General features: G+C 22.9%; 1 protein-coding gene across 1 annotated transcript in view; it reads left to right on the top strand.

The window, feature by feature from the left end:
* LOC114120666 (neurexin-1) overlaps window positions 1-25,125 on the top strand; it is a 225,921-nt gene that overhangs the window by 181,325 nt on the left and 19,471 nt on the right. The window contains exons 5-9 of the mRNA XM_027982637.2: window positions 3,531-3,662; window positions 5,809-5,972; window positions 6,579-6,605; window positions 11,698-11,856; window positions 13,857-14,012. Of these exons, the coding sequence (XP_027838438.2) occupies window positions 3,531-3,662; window positions 5,809-5,972; window positions 6,579-6,605; window positions 11,698-11,856; window positions 13,857-14,012 (638 nt within the window). The remainder of the gene's footprint in view (window positions 1-3,530; window positions 3,663-5,808; window positions 5,973-6,578; window positions 6,606-11,697; window positions 11,857-13,856; window positions 14,013-25,125) is intronic.

Raw genomic sequence — 25,125 nt, 5'->3', positions numbered from 1 at the left:
CCCGAAGTAATGGACCTTGACATTTCACAGGGTGTTCTATACACAACCATCTCACTTCTCTTACCCAAACTTATAAATAAAATAATATCAGTTCCATACATAAATACATTCTTAAATTTATATACTCTGTCACGTACTAAGAAATAAATATTAGATTATAGTTTAAAATATAAAAATATTTCAAATACCGTGAAAATAAAATTTGTTACTAAAGTATTTTTATTTGAAAAAGAAGAATTTAGTATCTAATAGAATGTATGTAAAATTAAACTATATATTCCTGTAGGTATCTACAAAAATAAATATTATGGAAACTACGGTCCTTCAATCTGCCAGGATGTTTTCAACCTTTAGAATATTATGTCCGTTACTAAACTTATAATAATAAAAGAAACCTATACTATTATACATTTTATTATTATTAACCTATATATTTAATATTATTTATTAATTATTCAATTACACTTTATAGAGGAGTATATAACCAATTTAATGCAATAAATGGAATCATATCTAACTTTGATAATGAGTAAAATATATACTTTCTACCTCCACACACACACACATTATTTGACCAAATATTATTCAATGTAGTTTAATTTTTATCTTACTGTCGTAGATAGATTAATTGATACGGTCAATGAAAGTAAAACGTTAGAAAAATCAAACTTTATGTAAACAGGTATACGCACAAAATACTATTTGTTTTTTTTTTTTTATTATTTTGCTTTTAGAAGCACAATCCTATTTTACCAGATAGCAAGCTCAAAATGCCATTATTGTAATCAGACTTAACACTCTTTTTAACTTATTTATTTTTTTTATTCTGTTTTATGCAAGATAACTACTTTAATGTTACTTTCAATTTTATTACTTTTTATTTTTTTATTTTTTCAACTTTATTCAAATAACTCAAGGTTTTTATCTGTTATAACAAATATATTTATTACTAACATAATTATATTGTTATAATATGTTAAATACATTTAATGATACACTACTATAAATATCTAATAAAATAAAAAAGTACATACACTGATTTGAAAATCTATAATCAATAAATTAGTTGATTTATATTAGTAAATTATTAATTTTTATATCGATACTTTTAGTATTGATAAAATTCTACACTTTTAATTTTTGTTTTAATATATTTTTTCTTTTTTTCAATACTTTACACTATTTTTAAATGTTTTTTTAATACTGATAATAAAGCTATTTGTTTTACTTTTAGTATTACGGTAGATTTTTATGATTTGTTTACTTAAATAATATAGAATTTAAATATTATTATTATATACATTTATATCATATTAAATCATATTATGAAATTCGACATTTAATTTTATCTCTCTTTAAATATTGTAAAACAGAAAAAATAGATTTATAATATAAATAGATAATATCTTAAAATAAATAAAAAAAAAATCATAATGATATAAAACATTTGTAAAACTTTCAAGTTCCTGAAAATAATATTTAATAAATTGTAACTAAATATTTGCTTGTGTGTATTTTTAGATTGTTTATATCATATTATTTATATTCATTTCAATATAAACTAATTATGAAAAACCTTGTATTGAATTTCCAAGTATTAGATAAAAAAAAGTTTTTAAAAATTTTAACTACAAGATAGTTTGGAAATTTTGCAATTTTGACAAAGTTCCTCAAAATTTAACTTAAATAAAAAATACTTTGCCTATGTATTTTTAATATTTTTTTTATAGATATCAGCAAAATATTTGTGAGATCTTGTGTTTTGTTTTTAAAAATGTTGACCCAGCAAGTAATTTTTCATCAACTATTGTTGAATAAAGACATAAACTATGTCATAAAATATGACTATAGATAGCTCAAAAGAATTAAAATATATTGACAATTTTATCATATAATAAAATGTTTAAGCAATTATTATTATTATTTTTGAACTACGAAAACAAATAATAAATAATATAAATTGTTCGAGTAGAAATAATAACAATTATACGAATGAATATTCAATGTTGTAAAAATTTAACTTCAAACAATCATAAAAAAAAAAAATAATGTGACTTCCGGTTAGGTATTTTTTTTTTTTTTTATGTATATAGGTTAAAGAACTAAAAATAAACATTTTTATGAATTTCTAACCACAAAATAACTTGCTCATTGACTTGATTTTCATGAATTTTGTCAACATTTTAATTTTGGATCGTTACAAAAAAAATGATGACTATAGATTTTTGATATTCATTAATTTAAAAATTAACGATTTATTAAGAGCTTTGTATTAAAATTTTCATTAAATAATTTTTAAGTTACATTTCTAGAAAAAAAAAAATTTCCCTTAACCAGTTTTATTGAAAATATAATAACTCTAAAATTTCTGTTTTTTTCCCCCTATTATACAAAAAAAATCAGAAAGCGTTCGCTCAAAATCTAAAAACACTTTAGTGTACCTACCATTTTAGAAGCTAGAAATTAAACATAATTAGTTAATTTAAAATTAATTTTGCTTAGTTAGCCCTTTACACGTTAATAATGTTAGTATATTATATATATATATACCTATCTATTAACTTAATAAAAAATTGAGTTTAAAGATATGTATAAACTAAATAATTTGGATATTATTATTGTTATTATTATAAAATTATAAATAATCGTTTCTATATTGACAAATTGTTACAATTTATAAGGACTAATACAGTTTCAATAAAAAATGTCTAGTGTTTCTTTGAAAAAGATAATGTGGCCAAAGTATTTTTTTTCTATCAAATGGAAGTATACTTTTTAAATATTTTTAATATCAATAATTATTTAACAAAAAAAAATATTTAAAAAGTATACTTCCATTTAATAGAAAAAAAATACTTTGGCCACATTATCTTTTTCAAAGAAACACTAGACATTTTTTATTGAAACTGTATTAGTCCTTATAAATTGTAAACCAAACGAAAATTTAAAATATTCAGAAATTTTAAGATGAGTAAATTGAATGACACTTCAAAATGCAAAAATAAAAATATTCAAACTTACAAATTGTATAGTGTATACATTACATTTTACAACAGACTTTGAATATGACACTAGTTAAAAAACTTTGTTGTCTTTATTTATATCCTATAGTTAATAATAAACATTTTTAGTTTCATCTGAACTATTTAAAAACTAAAGAAGGCAGATTTTTGGAAAATCATTAACTTTAAACTGTTGGTGTCTTTTTCGGGTTTTAGGTTGCTTTTATAACAAAAATTGCCCTATGTATAACTTTTCAACAAAAGATACAATTTCGTTGTTTGGGAATATTTTTATTTATTCTAGTAATCTAGTAACATGATAAATATAAAGCCCACCAGCCTAATAGTAGAAGTAATTCTAAAGTGGTTTTGACCATTTTTTATACATGACGTGTTCTGATAGTGGTTTTAAGTATCACTGAAACTGAAAAATATAGAAGAATCAATTTTATGTAGCATAATATACTGTCAAATTGCTTATAATTTTTTGAAATATTAATCAGAATTTCTTTATTTTATTACTTACAGATAAGGTGATGGCAGAAGCTTCATTTACTGGAGGAGAATTTTTGAAATACGCTTTCGATGGTAACACTGAAGGAGATTCATTCGTATTACATTTCAAAACTAAAAAACCTGCTGGACTACTTTATCATATGGGTAAGAGTACATTTACAGTTATAATAAATACATTTAAAAATATATTCCTATTTCATTAACATCGAATATATTATGTAAGTATTATTAAACCATTTAATTTATAAATGGATGGGTTCTGCGCAATTTAGGCATTTATTAATTTTAATTATAATTTAATAGTTTAATAAAACGAAAAAAGTATTTAATAAGAAACTTTAAAAGCAATCATAATAAAATCAATTATGGAAAATGTTGTCAACATGATATCATAAATACATTTAGCATATCAAAAAATATTAATGAATTTTTATTATTTGTGTTACTAAACATTAATCATTTATCTCTAAACTTATGCGTATATTTTTCATATATATAGTTAAATACTAACGTAATAATATTATTAGTATAGTTAAATAATAATTATAAAGACATTAAAGAGTATATTATACGTATATCGTTGGTAGTGTTAACCAGTTCTCCTCTATTTCATTACGTTTTTCAATCAATGAAGTTTCTTAATTTGAGGTCGTGAATAAAAATGTTTGAGTAAGTTTAAACACTAGTCATAAATTATAATAGCCATTATCAGCAAAACTTATTTTTGTAAATAATAGAATTAATAAAATCATACAACATTTCGGGAACACAATAACGAGTAGAATATTACTTTTTGGTTTTCAACGTCACGTCAATAAAATACTTTTTTATGGCATAAATACAAATTATTGAAGCAACAATGCAAATTATAGGAAGTGCAGTCTGTTCAGTGTTTAGATATCTTTTATGTACTTTTTACTTTTTATAAATAAATGTTGGACATACTTACTACTTTTACATGACGTAACTAAGTCAACGTGCCTTTATTTGGCAATGTTATACTTCTAAAAAAAAATAGATACAATAATATACTTGTTTTTATATATGATTAGAATTGGTTTTTGTCGATATTAATTCTTATAATATGTATTATAAAAGTACAAGCGTTTTCCATGTATCATGTTCCAAAGATACTATTTCACGATTTTTTATATCATAAATTTATTACAATATTACTCCCTCCCAATAACTATCTCAGCATCATTTTTTTTTTTTTTTTTACAATTGGAGTGCCAAAAAAAGGGCAACATATTAATTCAACATATTATTTTTTTTTTCGAAGCATTTGAATTATTTCACAACTTTTTTTAAAGTGTTAGAATAAATCATGCATAGTTTGTGACTGTTTAAAAATTAAGTACAAATTTCAATTATATTTACATTTAATATAAGAAAATCCATAAACTTTCAGCATGTTTAAATAGTAAGAAAACAAGCAAGTTAACCAAACTTTGTTTCGGAATCATTTTCAAATTACATAGGTGCCAATCTAGTTAATTACTGAGAATATAATTCCACCATTCCACCAATTAAATCGTTATCATAACTATTAAACGTTAGCACTTAACATCTAAAATGCAATATCTTGTTATAGCGATTTAATTTTTTTTCTATTCAATAATCTCCATTTATTAATGAACAGAATCAAAATTAAAACAATTTAATACTAAAATTTAATTTTTAAAATATAAAATGTAAAATCAACTAATTTATGTATACGATTATAAGTTTCAAAAGGAAAACTAGGTTCACTAAACCTATTTTATTTGACTATAAAATACGTATTAAAAACATGTTGTTGGTATTAGAAATTATAAACTTTTTTTTCTTAGTAATCGAAGCTCATTTTTAATATCTCGTGTTAATTACTGGCAATTAATCTTTTAATCTCGGGCATTTCATTTTTTTTTTTTAAATTAAATTAAATAATTATTATTCAAAAAATGATTTCGAGTAAATCGGTTATTTAAAGCCATGGTTGATTTTTTTTCTTCAAACTTTATGTGCTTATAACTTTTAAACGAGTATAAATGGTGCATAAAAAGATAAATGTTATGTATAGGTTCACATTATCATAAAAATATAATTCGACAATATTTTTAATATTTAATAAAACTGTAATATACCCAAAAAAATTATACTAAATTTAATTACTAATAAACTATACTGCTACTGCAGTATTCATTATTTTTACATCTCGCTTTAAAAATCATCGTTCACGTTTCTATATTCACAATTATTTAAGCGGTATCAAAAATGATTTTAACAACTGTTTATTTTCATGTTTCAGGAGATGGCTCAAGTAACTACTTAAACGTAGGTATCGTCACTGGTGGTATTACAGTGACGATGAGAGTTGGCACAGGCTCATTGGACATGTTCATCAAGCCAAACAGAATACGATTCGATGATAATCAATGGCACAAGATATCAGTTACACGCAAAGTACAGGGGGTAAGAGATTTTAATCCATAAAAATGTTCTTTAAAAATTAATTACTATGAACGTGAATACATGGCAGTTTATTTATCAGTCAAAACTATACTTTCAAATTTTGTTAGTAGCTGTTAATACAAACGATAAGAGGCAGTGCGCAATAGATTAGTACATAATTCTCATAAAATATTTAAGAGTGTCTTTTTTTTAAATATTGGAGATATAATTTTTATATTGGACAAAGAAAAATTTCAACTGAAAATTAAAACTTTTACTAACAAATACAGTAATGAATAAAAAAAAAATTAAATAAAAATTTATATATTCTTATATATTGCCTATATATCTTAATGACTAATTCAAATTAAATACTTGATAGCTGCAATTGAAAACATACTTAAAGTGTATTTTTCAAAAATATTTTTTATTGACAACTATAAGATAATCATCTCGGAAATATATTAGACATACCATGTTCATTTTATAAGATATTTTATAAACGATTGTATCAACATTATGTATACTAGTGTATAAACTATGTTAGTATAGATTAGATATAGTACTAGTGACTAAAATTCTATAATGTTGCCTTTAACTAATCTCAATTTCTTGTTTTGTTTTTAGATATCTGCAGTTACCAGTTTTTGCAAGGTTCGTATTTTTGAATAGAAATAAAAATACTGTTGCTATTTTTAAAATGCCAAGACGAGTAACTATATTATTATTAATAAAATTTCAAACATTTTATCAAAATTAAAAAGAAAACTTCAAGCAAATTACTTAAACAACTATAAACATGGTTTCTATAACTGCGCTTCGTTACTTTTTACTTTTTCATTAACTGATATTTTATGAAGATCAATTTTGGATAAATTAAAAAACAAAGTCACACTGTAGATATAACAATTATTTACAGTAAAACCTCTCTATAACGGAATCGCTTGAGACCATCATTTTTTTTCCGTTATAAAGAGTTTTCTTTTATAGGGATGTAGAATTATACTATATTATTTGAACAGGGACTATTGACATTTTTTGTTATAAGGAAGATTTCATCTAATAGAGGATCCGTTATAGAGAAGTTGTACTGTACTAACGTATATTCTGAAATGGTAGTGCTATAAGATACATACTCGCGGTGTCATAACTCATTAGCATATAAATTAGGTTGACTTTATCGTTAGACGATTAACACTAATATATATTAAAGCTCAATAAAATTGTATCAATTAATAAAAATATATAATATTAATGGATAAATATTGGTTGGTCCAAGAAACGAAAATTCACCCATGTAAATACTTATATTATCGTCATCTATCATCAGTAAAATATTGGAATACCAAAAAAAAAATATAGTATTTAGCAGTGAAATTCTTTGTTCCCACTACCTTTTACCATAGACTTTTACAATGTATGACTGCTCTAATCACTGAATACATATAGTCAGTATCAATAGTAATGATTCATTATGATCTAAATAGAACTATAGCTTTAGAAAAATACTGTTTTCTATTTACACAAGTAATTAAAATATTAAATATAAATATCAATAAAATATCTGCATTTAAGATACTATTTGTTCAAAAATAATTAAATACTAAATTTAGTCAGTCGGAATTTCAAAAAGATTATTACAAATTCAAAATCAACTATAAAGATCTTGATAAAAAAAAAATGAAAATAAAATATTTCATTATGTTCATCGGTATCGCAGAACACTAGCTTTACCAGAAATATGAATTAACCTGCTAATTTTTATCTTAAAGTTTTTATCTTTTAACCAATTTTTTTTTTTTTAATTGTTTGTAGAAAGTTAGACAAAAAATAATATACACCATTTACTTATTACTGAATTTTAATACATGTATATTATTTTTTTAGTTTACTGTAGATTTTTAAACTATATTAATTAATTCAAATATTTTAATAGAGAAAATGTAAAATTAAGTTCATAGTAAACGTAAATAATATGGTTTATAATAAACGCCAAAACATCAATATTTATTACAATTATAGCTAAAATAATTTTAGTATAAATATCAAAATACAAATAACAAAAGAAAACGTATTTATTAATGATATAATCCAATTATTAAACTCAAGGCAAACTGACAAAATTCAGTCTACCTATGTGAGTTGCAGTTACCGGTTGTCACATCAAAATGTAAATTGATTAAATAAAGTATAACATGAATTAAGGTTTATTTTTACAATTTACGAATAAAATGAAATAAGCCCCAAGTCCATTAGTTTTGATTTAAAAATCGAACTTTAAATTATTAATTCTGAAGAATTTAATAAGCTTTATGCAAATAAAATATTATTTTGTCGAACTTTACACTACGTCAACAAAATAAATACGTTAAATTAACGTGTCTCGAGAATACGAACAAATGTTCGTGAATGGGTGTGAAATAAATGACGTTATTGTTTATTGTCACACAAAATTCACAATAATTTCGTAGAAATATGTACAAACAGATTTTTATAACAAAACATAACTATACATTTTCGAGTCAACAATCAAAACAACCATTCTACTTTATCTAAAGGAGGAATCAATCGTAGTACAAAAACAATAAAAAAAAATGTATTTCAATTGTAAATTGTACATTTCCACATAATTATTTTATGAGTACCTATTTACTTTTCCATGTATAAGTCTCTATACATTATTTTTACCTAGATATATTATATTCTTGTGCGCATAAGTTATAATATTTCCATGGTGATATTGGTGACACCATTGTTAACAGTTCTCATTTTTTTCTATATCAGCCGTTATATCGAAACGACCTTTTCTGCATGTCAACAAAAAAATATCTCATTTATAATTTATTACACATTTGATGTTTTTGATGATTTTTTTTTTTTTGTTTTTAATATTTGTCGTTTATTTTTGGGGTATTTGAGAAACTATAATTTATTATAAACACCAGATTACTGAAATTAGAAAATTCTGATAATTATATTGTGGCTAGAACCTTTAAATAATTTAAATAAATAATTTATTAAGAATACTGAAATCAAAACTGGTCCTCATATTTGATTAAAATTAGGGTATAGATTTGTAATATTATCAAAATAAATATAATTGTTTGAAAAAATACCTATTATAACATTATTACTGCTGATTTTTTTTTTTTTTTTTTTGATATAAATACGATTTAAATAACAAGCATAGTCAAAAGTGTTTTTTTCTGTAAATTTTGGTAAATAATATTACAGTAATAACTATAATAGATACATAGTTTATTTTAACGGTTCTTTGCTTTTTATTTTTTTACTTTAATAAACTAACTTTTTATCTTCAAATACCAGTTGCATTAGTCACCCAGTCAGTAGTTAGTGCAAGTCGTTGAATGGTAAATATTTGAGTGATTTCAAACAAATTACTTAGTATCGATATTTATTGAAAACAATATTGTAATAGTGTTTCCGTAAAACAAAATTATGCTAAGTCCGGATGATTTTATAAAAAAACAGCAACGAGTAGGATGTACAACCCACGGTATTTTTCTCATTATATAAAAAAAAATTATGGCATTTGTCTGCACAAGCCGGATGTCCCTCGCAGGTACATTGACGTTGTGCTATTGCGCTCCGTATAGGTAAAGCTCAAATTATTCTAGCTTGATATTATTTTATACATACACAATTATAATATTATAATTATACACTCGTATTTATTTTTATTTATTTTTTATATACATATAGTATATTTACAATAATATACATTCATTTACGTATAAATGTATAATGTAATGGCGTAGATACGATTTATTTCTAGGGGGGCGGGTTAAATATATTTATGATACAAACTACAAGTTATTAGTACGTCATTTTTATTTTTTTCTAACCATTATATAAAAGATTTTGATTTTGGGGGAACCCCCCCCCCAATATTACGCCACTTGTACAATGACATATTTTGAATAGAAAACCACAGCTTTACAATTTTAACAATATTTTACTATAATCTCAAGAATCAAAACTAAAGCTCAATATTTCACATTTAGAAATCTACAGATTTGTACAGTCTAATAATGATGTGCGTCACGTATTATGTACATATGCGATAGTACATGATTTTTTTTTTCATTATTTCTACAGTTATTACCTTCGGGAGCCATTACCCATCAGTGCAGTTTACTATTTTTTTTATTAGTTATGATATTAATACTATGTCAGATTTGAGGCTATATTCGTTATTAATTTAAATCATCCAGTCCAGTTTCCTATCGATGAATGATATGAGGTCATTGAATAAATATATATTTTAATTAAGACACAAAATTTAAATTAGTAGTTCACTAAAAAATATTGGAATTATTGTTATGCATTTATGTATATAGATTAAGATATATAATGTATGTATTCGTATTGGAATACTATGTATTGTTATTTCTTTGTTCCGTTTTCATCAGTCATATAAATTAATTCTACCTTCAATATCTAATGGAATTATAATTTTGAACAAACTACTGATCATTAAAACATTCTGTTGACTCATCGAAATTTAATTACTATAGAATAATTATACTTTCATACTGTTTATTTGAGTGTATAACTTGTATTTTGATGACGTGATTTGTTAAAATAATTGATTATGTCCCAATTAATATTAAGCAAACATTTTGTAAACTTCATGTGTATTCTCGACAATTTATTCGTAAAACATTATTGTTGCAAACTATTATCACTATTATTAGCAAAATGTAAATTTCATATTAAACAATATTTATTGAACACAAAATAAACGCTTTAACCTGACTTGGTATATACTCAAAATCCGTTATTGACGCGACTTATTCATTTTTTTGTCAGAATGCTTTTACAACCATATTGGTCTTTATCGTCAATATTTTTTAAGACTATGATTTTTATTATTACTATTATTATTGTTATTGCGTTTCAATAAAAAAAAATGTATGCAATATGGCATCATAAATGAATTCATAAGGAAATACTATTTATTATTTGTATTTCCGTTATCTCAATCTAAGATGTCTATCATTATAAAAAATATATATAAATTATTAGTAAATAATATGTTAATATCCGTAAATTAAAATTGAAATTCATTACCATATTATATGTTGGTATACTATTTATAGAGCACGAGGTTTATGTATAATACAATTTATGAATCCAATTTAATAAATAAAGGCTTAAGAACTTGGCACGCGTATTAACACACAAATATATATATATATAAATATATCAACTGCATTTTATATTCCAATTTGAATAGAATTAAATGGAATTAGATTTATGCGAATTCCATTCCATTTGTCACTGAGTATAATTTACCAAACAAAACTAACGTCTCTGAATTGTATGAGTGAATCCCATTTGTATTACATTTATATTATAATATGATATTATATTTTGGGGGGATTTACTACGTAGTTTTAGCAACAAAAAAAAAAAAAAAATACAAAACAAAACTTATAATAGATGTCACAGCTAAACCCATCAGAGTTGTGTTGAAAAAAAAACAGAAATATATTTTATAATCGTGGATGGCATTTAATTATGTGCCAGAGTTCTAAAATAGTAATAATAATAATTCCAAACTTGTACTTACCATGCAAATATGATTTACTTTAAGAACGCGTCGTCTTGGTGTAAGAAAAAAAGCAGTGCATTTATTTATATTTATCCCTGCTATACTCATATCACACTCCTTCTATCTCTGCACAGCTATTATATTATGTATTTGTTTTGTTTATTACAGCTGGCCGTGACAGTAGACGAAGTGTACGGCGAACAAGGGAGTTCTGCGGGTGCGTTTACGTCCTTGACCCTAGGATATTTATACCTGGGTGGCAGTGAGAACACCGTTGCGTTACCGGGCACAAAAGCGAGCACAAACTTTGTGGGATGCATTCGAAAAGTATAATATACCTATTAATAAAATAACTTTACTTAATACTTATTGGTATAAGTAGAAAGTCTGATTATAAGTTATAATTTATAATGTTCGTTACAAACTATTTGCCATTTAATTATACCTATATTATCTTGAATTAATTTTAGTAAAAGATTTAATTTTTTTTTTTTATTTAATAAGCTAAAATAGAAAAAAAAAGTGAAAAATACTAATAGCTAGACTGGTATTATTTCATATTTCAAGTAATAATTGTCTAAAAAGTGGAAAAAATTACTTTTTCATAACTTACAAAAAAAAAAAAAAATTATAACCTTTAATTTTTTTTTTTTTTTGATTTCAAGATGAAAAAAGTATGTTTAACATATTTATAAAAATTTTAATTTCTCCTGGATATTTTAAAAATATTAATTGAAATCGTTTTTATATTATTTATTAAGATAAAAAATATTTAATAGAAATATCAGTCAACTATATTACCATAAATAAGTTTTAGTACGTATCTAAGTAAACGTATATTAGAAATTTTACTCTTGGTTCTATCTTTATTATCACTAATAGTCATTGTTCTTTGAAAAATAATTTCAGACTATTTATTGTAATATATGGTAGGTACTGTTTAATTTCGCAAAGAATATCAAACCAATAATTATGACCACCAATAATGATTGACTTCTATCATCAAAGATTAAAACTTAAATCGAGGTTTAATAGTTAATTATTCTGTTCTTACATATATAATATCAATTTAAACTTTTATAAGACATTCCATTCACTTTTTGATAAAATAAAATGATTCTCTTAAAATGAATTCCAGAATTTATATAAAATTAACCTATTTTGTATACCTACCACGTACTAAACAATTCCGTATTAAAGTTACTTATTAAATTTAATATTATTTTATTATTTTGGATAAAACATATCTATAAATAATTTATTTGATACAAATAACAAAAAAATATTTTAAATTGTACACACTAACTGATGCATCTAATAAATAAAATGAATCATAACTGTCATAATATTATGTAACTACGTACTTATAATATATTATTACATCGTCGTAATTTATCGTGTAAACGTAAAGTATCGAAATATTATTCAATCATATTTATTTAAAATATATTTAAACCTATTTGGGTTAATTTTTATGTATTAATTAAACTGCCTAGATTATTATCATTTCTTTCTCTGCGAAAACTGATATTTTATACTTCTATTTTATAATTCTAAATTAACTATTACTATCATCGATTGTTTGTGTTTGTCTTAACTGGATCTATATTAAACTAGTATTTTAAACATGGTGTTTCTTAATATTATTCATATTTAAACGATGGCATATTAAATAAGCAACATTTATGTATTCATGTCAAGACATAATATTGTGATCAACTCACTGTTGGTAGTTCTTCGCGTTATTTCACATATTAAATATAATTTACTTTAGACATGTTTCTATATTTGAAATGTTACAAGGTCAACTTGAAAAAATATTTTAACATTGACTTAAGCTACTTAAAATTATATATTAGAGAAAAAGCATTTCTTATTGCACCGTAATAATAATATTGCTAAGTGTAAACGATATGTTGCGTGTGAATAATTCGCTTCGGAGGCTTTTTAACGTTAATGTTAGATGATTAGTACCTGTCTAACAATAAATCACGTAATTTTCTATGACAGATTTCATTTTGAAAATTCAAAGGAAAATAATTTGATTATTTTGAATTCTATACATAAGGTGTTAAAATAATATTGTATTGGATTGTACATTGAAGATTACATTAAAAAATAATTTACAAAAAGATCTAGGTATAAATTACTTTATTTGTTGATACAAAAATCTTTTAAAATTATATAAATATTACAACACGTGTCTAGATTAATTTTAAGTATTTAAACTACCTTTAAGATTAAATTATTTAAGAGCTCAGTGCCAAAATAATTATCTTTAGTGTATTAATTTGCAATCTATTTGGTGTTTTAACTTACTTTTATAGGTGGAGTATACTTCCGATGGCGTAAACAAATACGATTTCTTAGAAATGGGAAAAACTGGTATTTCGTCTATACTTGTATATGGCCGATTGCAATTTTCGTGCCAAGACTTTGGAATGGACGATCCTGTATGTTTATCTACGCCCCGATCATTTCTCGTAAGTAAAAATATTTTATTGATCTTAGAACAGCCATATTACACTAAGAAGTTTTTATACTTACTAAAAACAATATTAAACACATCTAGCGTTCTGTTAATAAAAATAATATCATTATTTATAACTAGAATTCATATTTTTGTAGTAAGTGAAACTACATCATTCCTCATCATTAGGGTAATTAAAGTTACCTTTAATAAAATGATTAATGACGTACGTGTCTTTATTCTTTGCAACTATAAAAGCGTTTCTATGAATATAATGAATCGCATAACTTGCTTGAGATATCAAAATATTAATTTTTTTAAAAATGTATTCACGTATTATATGCTATAATACCAATGTATTTAATAAATATTTAATTTATTTTAACGTATCGGTGTAATACAAACATTTAATTATACTTTTTATGATTTATAATAACTACCTACGCGATGAGAAACATGGACCTTATTTTTGAATATTTAATTTGTGTTAGGTATATTAATTATATTGTATATTCATTTACAACATAAATAATTTTTATCTTCTAGATATACAACACTCACAGATTTCAATACCTATAGTAAAATAAAAACAGATTATTGTTTTAGTGTCAGTTAAATATGAATTTCATAATTCGAATGTGGTTTAAAGATAAAAAAAAATTTATTACTATTATTACTCTGTCATTTTTATTATTGAAATAAATAAAAAGGCAAGTAATAATATTGTGATTTTACATAAGTCGCATACATATTAAATAACGTAAAATGTATGCATTTTTCATATTTTCTATGCACTTTATTATTACAGTAATTTTTTTCTAATGCATTTGCCTACAATAATAGTATAATGCTATGCACAGTAATTTTAATACATATTTAAGACGGTATGTCAAAAACCACTACAGGAGTGGCGGTGGCAGCTGTCATTAATTGTTCAGAAACTTTTAAAGCTTGTGTTCATTCATTATTGATTGGGGCAACGTTATTAAAGAGCCATCCACTGTCGCCATCCGTCTAGCACATATATAACATTATCCTTCATTTTATCGTCATTCTAGAAACTAACGAGGAATAAAGGTATTTCCAATACGTTACAAACGTTTTAAGCTATTCTTGAATGACAATATTTTTTTTCTGTCTTAATATTACGACTCAAATATTTGTCTAACCCGAGTATATTAACACAAACAATATATTTCTTCTTAAATTTAATTACAATGACCTAAACAGAAAACAAAATAAAGTAAAATGAAAATATTTAAGGAAATCAATTTATTATTGTTAGATTTAATAAATTAATAACGTATCAGCACATTTACAGCTACAGTTAAATTTTACCAACATTTTATAAAAATATTTTCCAACATACCAACATTATTTTTAAATTTTTTCTCAGTAAGGAATAATGACTCAAAGATAATATTAGGTTTTTAAAGATACGTTTAAATATTTAGATACATTTTATCTACACTGTTTTCATCTGTAATATTACTAGTACAATATTACGATTATTTTTTTGATTAACAAGGACATAGATATTATTCAGAATTTTATTATTTATTTATGTATAAAAAATAAAAAATACACTTTTTACAAAAAAAAAAAAAAAAATAGCATACAATAAAAGAATAAATTTGTATATTTTAGAGGTAAATGAATATAAAATAAATATTATATATATATTATATAATACAAAAAAGTAGTGTGGATTATAATAATAAAATAAAACAATTAATAATAGTATATTATAACTTGGTAACGTTATAAAATTAGATTAAACTACATATTTTTTTAATATCATTATTACTAGGTACAATAAAATAATTTTAAATTAACAGAATTACCTAATTAAATTAGCACATTTGTTAATGAGTTGATTAAATAATCATAATGTAGTATATTTTATAAGAAAAATAAATTATTATAATATCTCCAATATTCTTTGAAGTAATTTTAAAATTTATCTAATAATACAATCTATTTCATTATTTAGTTGTTTAAATTTAAACAGATTTTACGGTTGTTTATGGAAATAAAATCAAAAACCTTTAATATATTATCAAATTCCTCAAAAGTAATTATTTTTTAACGTAACAATTTTAATGAAGCATACACTTATTGTGAACTACTTGCTACATTATATTATCCTTGCCATTATAAAATAGTACTATTTTTTAGTGTTTTTTTTTTCAAATAAAAGTAGTAAAACAGCTATTATAGAAACAAAAAGAGATACTACAACTAGTTATTTTAGCATATTAGTAGTTTTTGAAGTTGAAGATGATGGTTAATTAGACATACATAAATCTATACATCATGGCAACATAATGAATTTACTTAATATTATAAAAATGTATCGAACCATAAGAAAATAAACAGTTTTGTAGTATATGAAAAAAATCTAACGTTGGGCAATTTTTTCTTAAGTTTATTGCTTAAGTTTAGAAATCGGTAGTATTAGTGGACTTTCCTAATTTTCTTAAATATAATTTAGAAATAGCAAGAGTTTTATTTCGGTTCTTAAAAACTCTGATTTAAATAATTGGTAGTGATATGTGCTTTGATAATCCATACAACCAAATAAAATACATTATTGAAGACTCACATATTTCAATTCATATTAGGGAAAGGAAGGTACAGTTAAATTATATTATACATGCATGAGAGTTTGGATAGCATTAATGTGGAATCGTATAAGCTGATCAAGAACACTTATAACTTATTATTTTGTATAATATTTTAAAATGAATTGTATATAGGCGCGATAACTACGCGGTAGTTTTAATGCTACAAATACATCCGCATATATTCAGTCTAAAGAATTTAAGCGTAATATGTACATCATACGATCGTCAAAAATTAATTCGATAATCGTACATAGATGTGATTCTTTGAGAACACGACGCGTGTCGTTAGGTCATCAATGATACTTACAAAAAAGATTAGAAACGACCTATATAGTTGAGCCCGAAATAGCCATAATCAGTCGTGACTTATCAGAGCTATTTCAAGCAATTTTACATCAGTAAAAATAAAAAATTACACCATTCTTTCTTAGAATACTTTTTAATAAAATAACTAATTAGATATAAAATATTTGTTGAACTTAGAAATCGAGTTTGTTATAGTATCCTGGTATATTTTTAAACAATTTTAAAAATATCTTACGATTTACTACAAAACATTTAAAAAATATTTAGTATCTATATTTTAATTGTATTCCTAAATATTTTGTTTTAAATCTTATAAAATAAAAATATTCAATTTAACAAATCATATAAATATACATTTTTAATCATGCATTTCATTTTGATTCATTTTATTAAATCGGTACATTATTTTCAATAATATAAAAATATTAATTGGAAATTAAAATTCATAGAACACTTTTAGTCAAATGTCAAACAATTCCTGTATTTTAAGTGTTGTGTTACTGTAAAGACAACTGTACAAGATACTTAAGATGAATATCATTATGAATTATTTCTGGTTTGTTACTCGGGAGAAATATTATCTGACATTACTTAAATGCAAACACATGAGGCAGGAACAAGGAACATGTCATTAGTGTAGCAATTACCTTCGTTGTCACCATAGCTATATTTGGTAATATTATCCTACTTAACTTCTGGGTACGATTAGCGCAGTCCTCTAATATCAAGATCAAACTTTAGGTGTTTCCTTTAAATCCTATAGCAAGAAGAATAACTTCGGTTTTTCAAAATCTAGTATGTAATATATTAATATCTATCAACAAAATATCTGAGTACCAAAGTAAACTGTGTATTCATATACATAATAAGTATAATTATATAATATTATACTATAGTTTATCCTGCAAGGCGTTGTCCATAAAACGTTAAATGACACCAATGATTTAGATACCCTGTCTTAAACTTCGTTAAATGTAAGCCACGTATTTTTTAATACATTTATAATTGAATAGTTTTGACCAAATTTAAACTCAATTCTAAAATTGTATCAAATAATAATAATTATTTGTATTGTATGTAATTAATGGTAATCTTTTACGTTCAAAAATATTGGATTTAAGTTTACTGAAACAAAATCCCTGTGTGAGCCCATTTTTAAAATGGATTTTTTTCAAAATTATTTTTTATGGCACATCTAGAGTATTAAAAAAACCATTAGTCCAGATTTAAAATAATACGTATGTATATTTTGTCATTCTTGAAAAGTAACAAACCGTAAGTGAGTGAATGCTTTAACTGAAATTAATAATAATATTTATGTTATTGTAAAATGAAAAACTTAGATATTTTAAAAATCTTTAGGTATTATTTAAATATAAAAAGAAAACTTCTTGTACTTTTGTACATTATACCAGCAAAAAGTTCAACAACAAATTAAAATGAATATTTTTGACTTTAATTTGGGTGAAATAACTTATTTTTAAAAGTTTCTAAAACATTTAGTGTCTATTTGAAAGTTTTTAACCATGGTAAAAATATTTTTAAAACAATTTTTATTTTATTTTCACGTACTAATTAAAGTTGAAAGTAACAAAAATGAATTATGCTGGAAAATTATTATATTGACGTTTAAAATTGCTTAATAATTAATACACGATGAAAAACGTCTATAAAATATAGATATTGATACCAAATAAAAATATGTACCCACCTATAGATAAATAAAATATTTAACTCAATATGCTGATTATAAAGAACTATATAAAATAGTTTTATTATTCATCCATCCTGTTATATTATTACTCCTATTGTACATTGCAATTTTATACTATTTGTATATATACATACGTAGACCAAACAAAATAAGATTATTTAATATTATTAACATTAATTTATTCTATATTTGTAATTTGAACTTTCTTTTATTACTCTCCTAACCTTAAGTCGTAAAACTATAAATTACATCTAAATAATCTATAGAGAATTTTATGAACTCTACAGATCTTGCTCTAAATTCACAGTAGTATAAATAATTTAAATAAAATGATTACATCTATTTCTACTGCATAAAAATAAAATATATAACTGAATTAATTTTTGGCTATAAATCTTTATGAGTATCGATATTATTGTATTTTTGATTAAATTAATTACATATTTATTAGAAATTATCGGTTCATAATATGATCATAATAAAAATCTAAATCATTAAAATCATTTATAGTTTATGATCATAGTAATTTTACAATAGGAATCAAATTTGTCTCCTCTCAATAGCGTGGTATATCCTGTAATGTATACCTATTTTAAATTTGAATTAATTATTAAATCATTGTATAAGATAAAAAAAAAAAAAAACGTTTTAACAATTATTTTACAAAGTACTGTTAATTTCTAATGTTAACCTCTTAAAATTACTAACTAGATCCAATACACTACAATAAACCTCCATCAAAGTTGATAAACACAAAAAAGTAATAATAAAAACTCATATCGTTGTAAAATCAATAAGCTTAAAATTAAAACGATTATTTATTTTTAATGAATACTACACAATAATTATTTTGCTACCTTGTAAGTTTATTAATTTAATATTATTCTAGAAGAACGTTGATACTTAATTTATTGTTCACTCGTGTATACTTAATAATTCGTAAATTCTGGATTTGTTTGTGTGTGTGAAAGCATGAATTCCACGAATCTCAGTAAATAATTACTAATATTTTGAAGCTGCACGATTGGCCACTAAATGGTTACAGTGGTGTGTTATCTCAAGTTGTTGGAAAACAGTTTAACCGGAAACAAATGGCGAGATTGAGGATATAATATAAATAAAACTATCTAAAATCGACATATTCGACAGATCGATTGAAGAACCTGCAAATCCTATGTAATTATTCTGCCCATTTAATTTAACAATGTCTTCGACGTTCTTAACATTAAAGCCCTCATACACCATATCGTAGATATAATATTTAAACTGATCTCCAAATAATTACTATCTATTTTGATGATGTGGTCTTCGTTCTTGTGTACCTTCTTGCCACTATATTGCGTTACAGATGATAAAATAAAACAAATAAAATAACCTATAATTCATATAAATTGTCATTTAATTATTTCTTAATTAATTATTGAATTTTTATTGTACGTCAATTTACATAGATTATTTAAAATATAATTTTACAGTGGTAACGAATTTCTGTAGTCAATATGTTCTCATAATTTCTTATTAAAATATGTTCATGTAGCTTTTAGATTTTGAGTGGAGAGAAAAAATTATTGATTTTACAATGAAGTGTTATTTTTTTATGCCTGAAAACCCTTTATAAAAGAAAAACGCTTCAATTTTCATTTTCAATTTAAATATTTTTTTCTGATAGAAAAGTAAATATAGATAATATATAAAGGAGTTAAAAGTGAAAAATTATTATTATTATAATATTTTTTAAATTATATAATTGAGAAAATAAATAAATAAGATAAAACTAGAATATTCAGACAAAAACTAGTAATTAACTAAATGGATCTTCCTATTTCGTTGTGATTCAACAGTAAATCACTGTAGTAGTTAACTTGAATTTTAAAAACATTTTATAAATTTGTTTAGAAATATTTTTACTTCTTTTGAGATGATTATAGATATTTAAAATATTTTATTTCATCTAACTTGTTTTTCATTAATGTCAATTAAAAAATTGTGTAATTCCAAAACATTTGACATTTAATATAAAGTTTCTCATAGGTTTTTATTAGCGGAATTATAGAACTTAAAGTTAAGCGTAATTTCAAAAATATGTACTATGAGCGTTTTAAGTTTAAATTTTCATGAAATTCAGTAAAATCGCCAAAACTTTCAAATAATTTTGTACTTTAAAATTTATAAAACTTTTAGTATTTGGAAATGTAATATAAGGTTCTTTTGTAAGCTTATTTCTAGACTTTAATAAAAAATTAACCTTGATTGAATAAATATTTTTTATGAACGTCTGAAGTTTAAATTTTGATAAAATTTTGTATTCAAGCGTAAAATAATAATTTCTCATCAATTGATTTTCTTATTTTTTTGTATTTAAAAAATAAATAACCTTAAATACTTGAAGTTCTTTCTGAATATTAATGAATTTACGATAGTATTATTATAGTTGGTATAATTTTAAAAAGATGTCAAATCTTTAAAAAAAACGTATAAAAATTTATCATTTATCATGTTTTTTTTAAATTTAATGTAGATATTTATATTTAATTACCGAACAACAGAATACTTTCCTATTTTTATCTTTTCAAATGTATTATGTACTTACAAATTTTTATTTTAAAGTTATTATTATTAAATATATTACACACCTAATGTTATTTTTTTATACTTATAAAAAAGATATAGCAAAAAATTAACATAAACTGGTTAAAAACATTAAGTTAATTTGCTAAAACATAAGTAGTTTAATTATTAACAATTTTAAATCAATTAACAATTGATTTAAAAATAATCTACTTATCTAGTTAAAACTTATATTTACCTAACAAAAAGTTTATACACGATTTTTAATAAGAATAATCTTTTAGTATAATAATATGATTGTTATAATATTATTAAAATATTTCTGAAACATTTTGTGATAAAATTTTATTAGGTTATACTTGGGCATCAAATATTTTTTAAGAAGTAGATAGTTTTATTTAAACTAAGTTGGTATAACATTTTTCATACATTAACTTAACAGATTTAATGTGTTATTTGTTGTATTCATTTATTGTTGTAACTGTCAATCTTTAACTTATATGTTGCTCACCGAATTTCCTTGACGTAATTATTTTCATCAATTTGTTTACTTTTGATCATAATATTTAGCCAACTATATAAGTTATGTAAAATAAATGTTAAGCATTTAATATATTTTTAAAGATTCTAAATATAAAGTTTAAACTCAAGATAAATTCGAACTTATTGTATTTTTTAAAAGTACTTTAAATAGTTATATAATATTCACAGCAAGTATTACATAACATATAAAATGTTTTTATCATAAATTCATAATATTATATAAAACTTTTTAGTATCTTATATTTTATTTTAAATTTGTATTCTGATTTATTGATGGTTAAATTTTGATTTTCACATTTTCATTGCCATATATTATATTAACGTATTTTCTTTTTTTAGTTTTTATTGTAAATCAATTATTTTTGTTATTTTAGAATTGTAATTAATATTATTTGAAAATTTAACATTAGAATAATAACAAAGGGAATGATTTATTATTTTAATAAGCCCATTATACCTATAGTAAATAAAGAGTAGTAAATGTTAAAATTTTAACACTTATACTTTGATACATGATTGCATTTTTATTTAAAGAATAATAGTACAATCAATATAAATGTATTGCTATAATTTATATACATTTAATTTCTGTATACAATTTATTAGTGTACATGACTAAGAGATAAATAATATTATAGTGTACCTATATGAATATTTAGTTTTTACATTACCATAATGGCATAATCTATCATTTTATTTAGAGATTATTATATAGCCTAAACTATAGGCTCTAGGTAATGTGTCCTTGTTTTTCTCTATATTTTATCCGGCTCTTATCCGCTTTGCATTTATTAGTACATCGTGCACATGTCGGTTTATACTGTTTTATTTTTCACTAAACTTAAACGTATTTATTTATATTATAATACAAGTGACTGAAATTAACGAAGTACAGTTTTAAAACCTAAAGATAAAATAAATTATAATTTTGTAAAAAAAAATATAGGTATACAAATATATAAGTTGTATCTAAAAGCAGAATTTATTTTAGTATTATGTCATTTAAATATTTAATAATTATATTATCTTTTTTAAAATAGAAAATCATATCAAAGTTTTGCTTCACTAATTGTTTATTAGTCCACAATAAATCATATAATTTTAACAATAATCAGTAATTAAGGTTTAATAATGAAACTATATTGAAATAATATTATTGAATATTAAAACAAAGAATCAGTACTTTTTAAGAAGTATAAAATTATTAAGTCAATTTCACTAACGATAAAAAATTATACACATTTTGTATATTGAACGTTTTCCGGATCAACATTTTAGCATAACATTGCTTAAATTTTTGTACGAGTCATTTCCCATGGATATTGTTATTTGATATTAATTCCATTTAAAATACTATTTGATAATAATATGATCCCAGTTACAACAATAAGTTTGATATAATAATTATAACAATAAACAGTATACACTTACATTCTGTCTACAAAAGCCAAAAATCGACTAATGGTATTGAACTTGGGGAAAACTTTGTATCTGCTGTTACAATTGTTTACATAAAGTTTTCTGGTCATATCATTGTAAAGATCTTCAAAGAATTATAGCTGATTCGACAGACCAACTTTATTATGAAGATTAATAAAGATAAATAAAATTAATTTCTTCCCAGCCCTGCACCTTGAGCCCTGAGGATCTAGTGTATTCATAATAAAAGTTTCAATACATTTATGTACTTAGTGATTTTAAATAAATAATGTTTAGTATATTATTATTCTTTTCTTATTTTCGTTTTGTTCAATGTTTCTATTTCTTACTTACTCACCTGCTCTATACGTATTCTTTATTTAGTTAAATTTCTTTTCATTCGTTTTGGATTTCGAAGATAATATTACATTTCACATCACGTACAAACATACATCGAGAGTATGCAGTCGTAAGGATAAAAATAGAATTTCTTGTTAAAATATTTCCCCTCTTTTTGGCTACCAGAATGTTTTAGCAGGAGGACATATTACGAATATATTTGCACGATTTTGCAATTCAAAATTACTTTTACTTCGAATGTTTTATTATCTTCAGTTGCTCTTGGTTCTTTATAAGACCTGAACATTTATAGTTCAAACACCATGTTTTCAATTTTAAAATGTCGACATGTCAATATTTATATTTCCGGAGTAGAGTATGTTAAATAATATTTTAAAAAAAATTACCGTCTTGTTTTTAATATTTTGTAATAATTTTATTAATTCTTAACTACGTTTTTTAATACAGTTCCAACTGAAAGTATATATATGTAAAAATATAACTTATAAATCAATAAACGCACTAACATAGTTATCAGTTAATATAATCAATAAACCAATTTTTTTTATTAAGAGCGCTCTTTTTTGCATACTATCTTTTTTTCTTGCTTTATGAAACGAAACGAATTTTAGATTTTTTCAACAACTGTTTTAATTCTATAGTATTCAAAATCCTAATTTAAGCAATATTTCTGCCTAGTTGTTTAAAAAATGAAATACCTACCAGTATAATCTTTATAAGTAAGTTCTTCACTATTATTTTTTAAGGACAGTAGTTCTATGAGTGGTATAACGACAGTATTTCCAAAACTAAGAACCCAAGACTTAAGTAAAAATAAATATTTTATAGTAAATTAAAGAAGAAATACTCTTATTAATTATACCACAAAATTATATAATATCAGAAAATGTTAAAACGGAAATCATAACTATTATTATGTACCGAATAAATAGTAACCATAACTTACAAGATATTTATTATTTTTTTTAAATGTCTAATAGAATTATATAGGTGGATTCAAGAATTGAAAGATTAATAGTTGTTTTAATTACATTTAGACACACAAGTTTATAATTATTATTATCGTTAATTTACTTTTTGCATTGTATTAAATTATTCAAAGGCGGTTCAAAAATGTGCCTTCATCAACAACCGTTGTTATTTTAAATTTTATAATCCATAATTGTAATAAAATTATAAAATAAACTATAGAAAATATAAGATAATTTGAAGGTACTTATTATATTTATGCACATTATGTTGTATTTATATAAGTTTATAATAATTAATAATAATAACATTATAGAAACATAGAGTAATAATAACCTATTATTTTGATGACATTATGATAATAATGTTTAAAATTAGTAAAATACAATTACTATTCAAATAATTTGTTTAACAAATTTATATTATAATAGTCAATTGGACAAATGAAAATATATCCATGTATTTATGTAAATATTATTCTTAGTTATTGTCACTGTAATCAGTATTTAGGTTAGATATTATATGAATACCTACATAATAATGTTATAATATTATTATAATATGTGAATTACTGCGCGACTACATTTCTTATTTTTACTTAAATGTACTAAAATATAAAA

This window comes from Aphis gossypii, chromosome X (genome assembly GCF_020184175.1).
Source record: "Aphis gossypii isolate Hap1 chromosome X, ASM2018417v2, whole genome shotgun sequence".
Classification (NCBI taxonomy): domain Eukaryota; kingdom Metazoa; phylum Arthropoda; class Insecta; order Hemiptera; family Aphididae; genus Aphis; species Aphis gossypii.
This window is presented reverse-complemented; position numbering and strand designations above follow the sequence as displayed.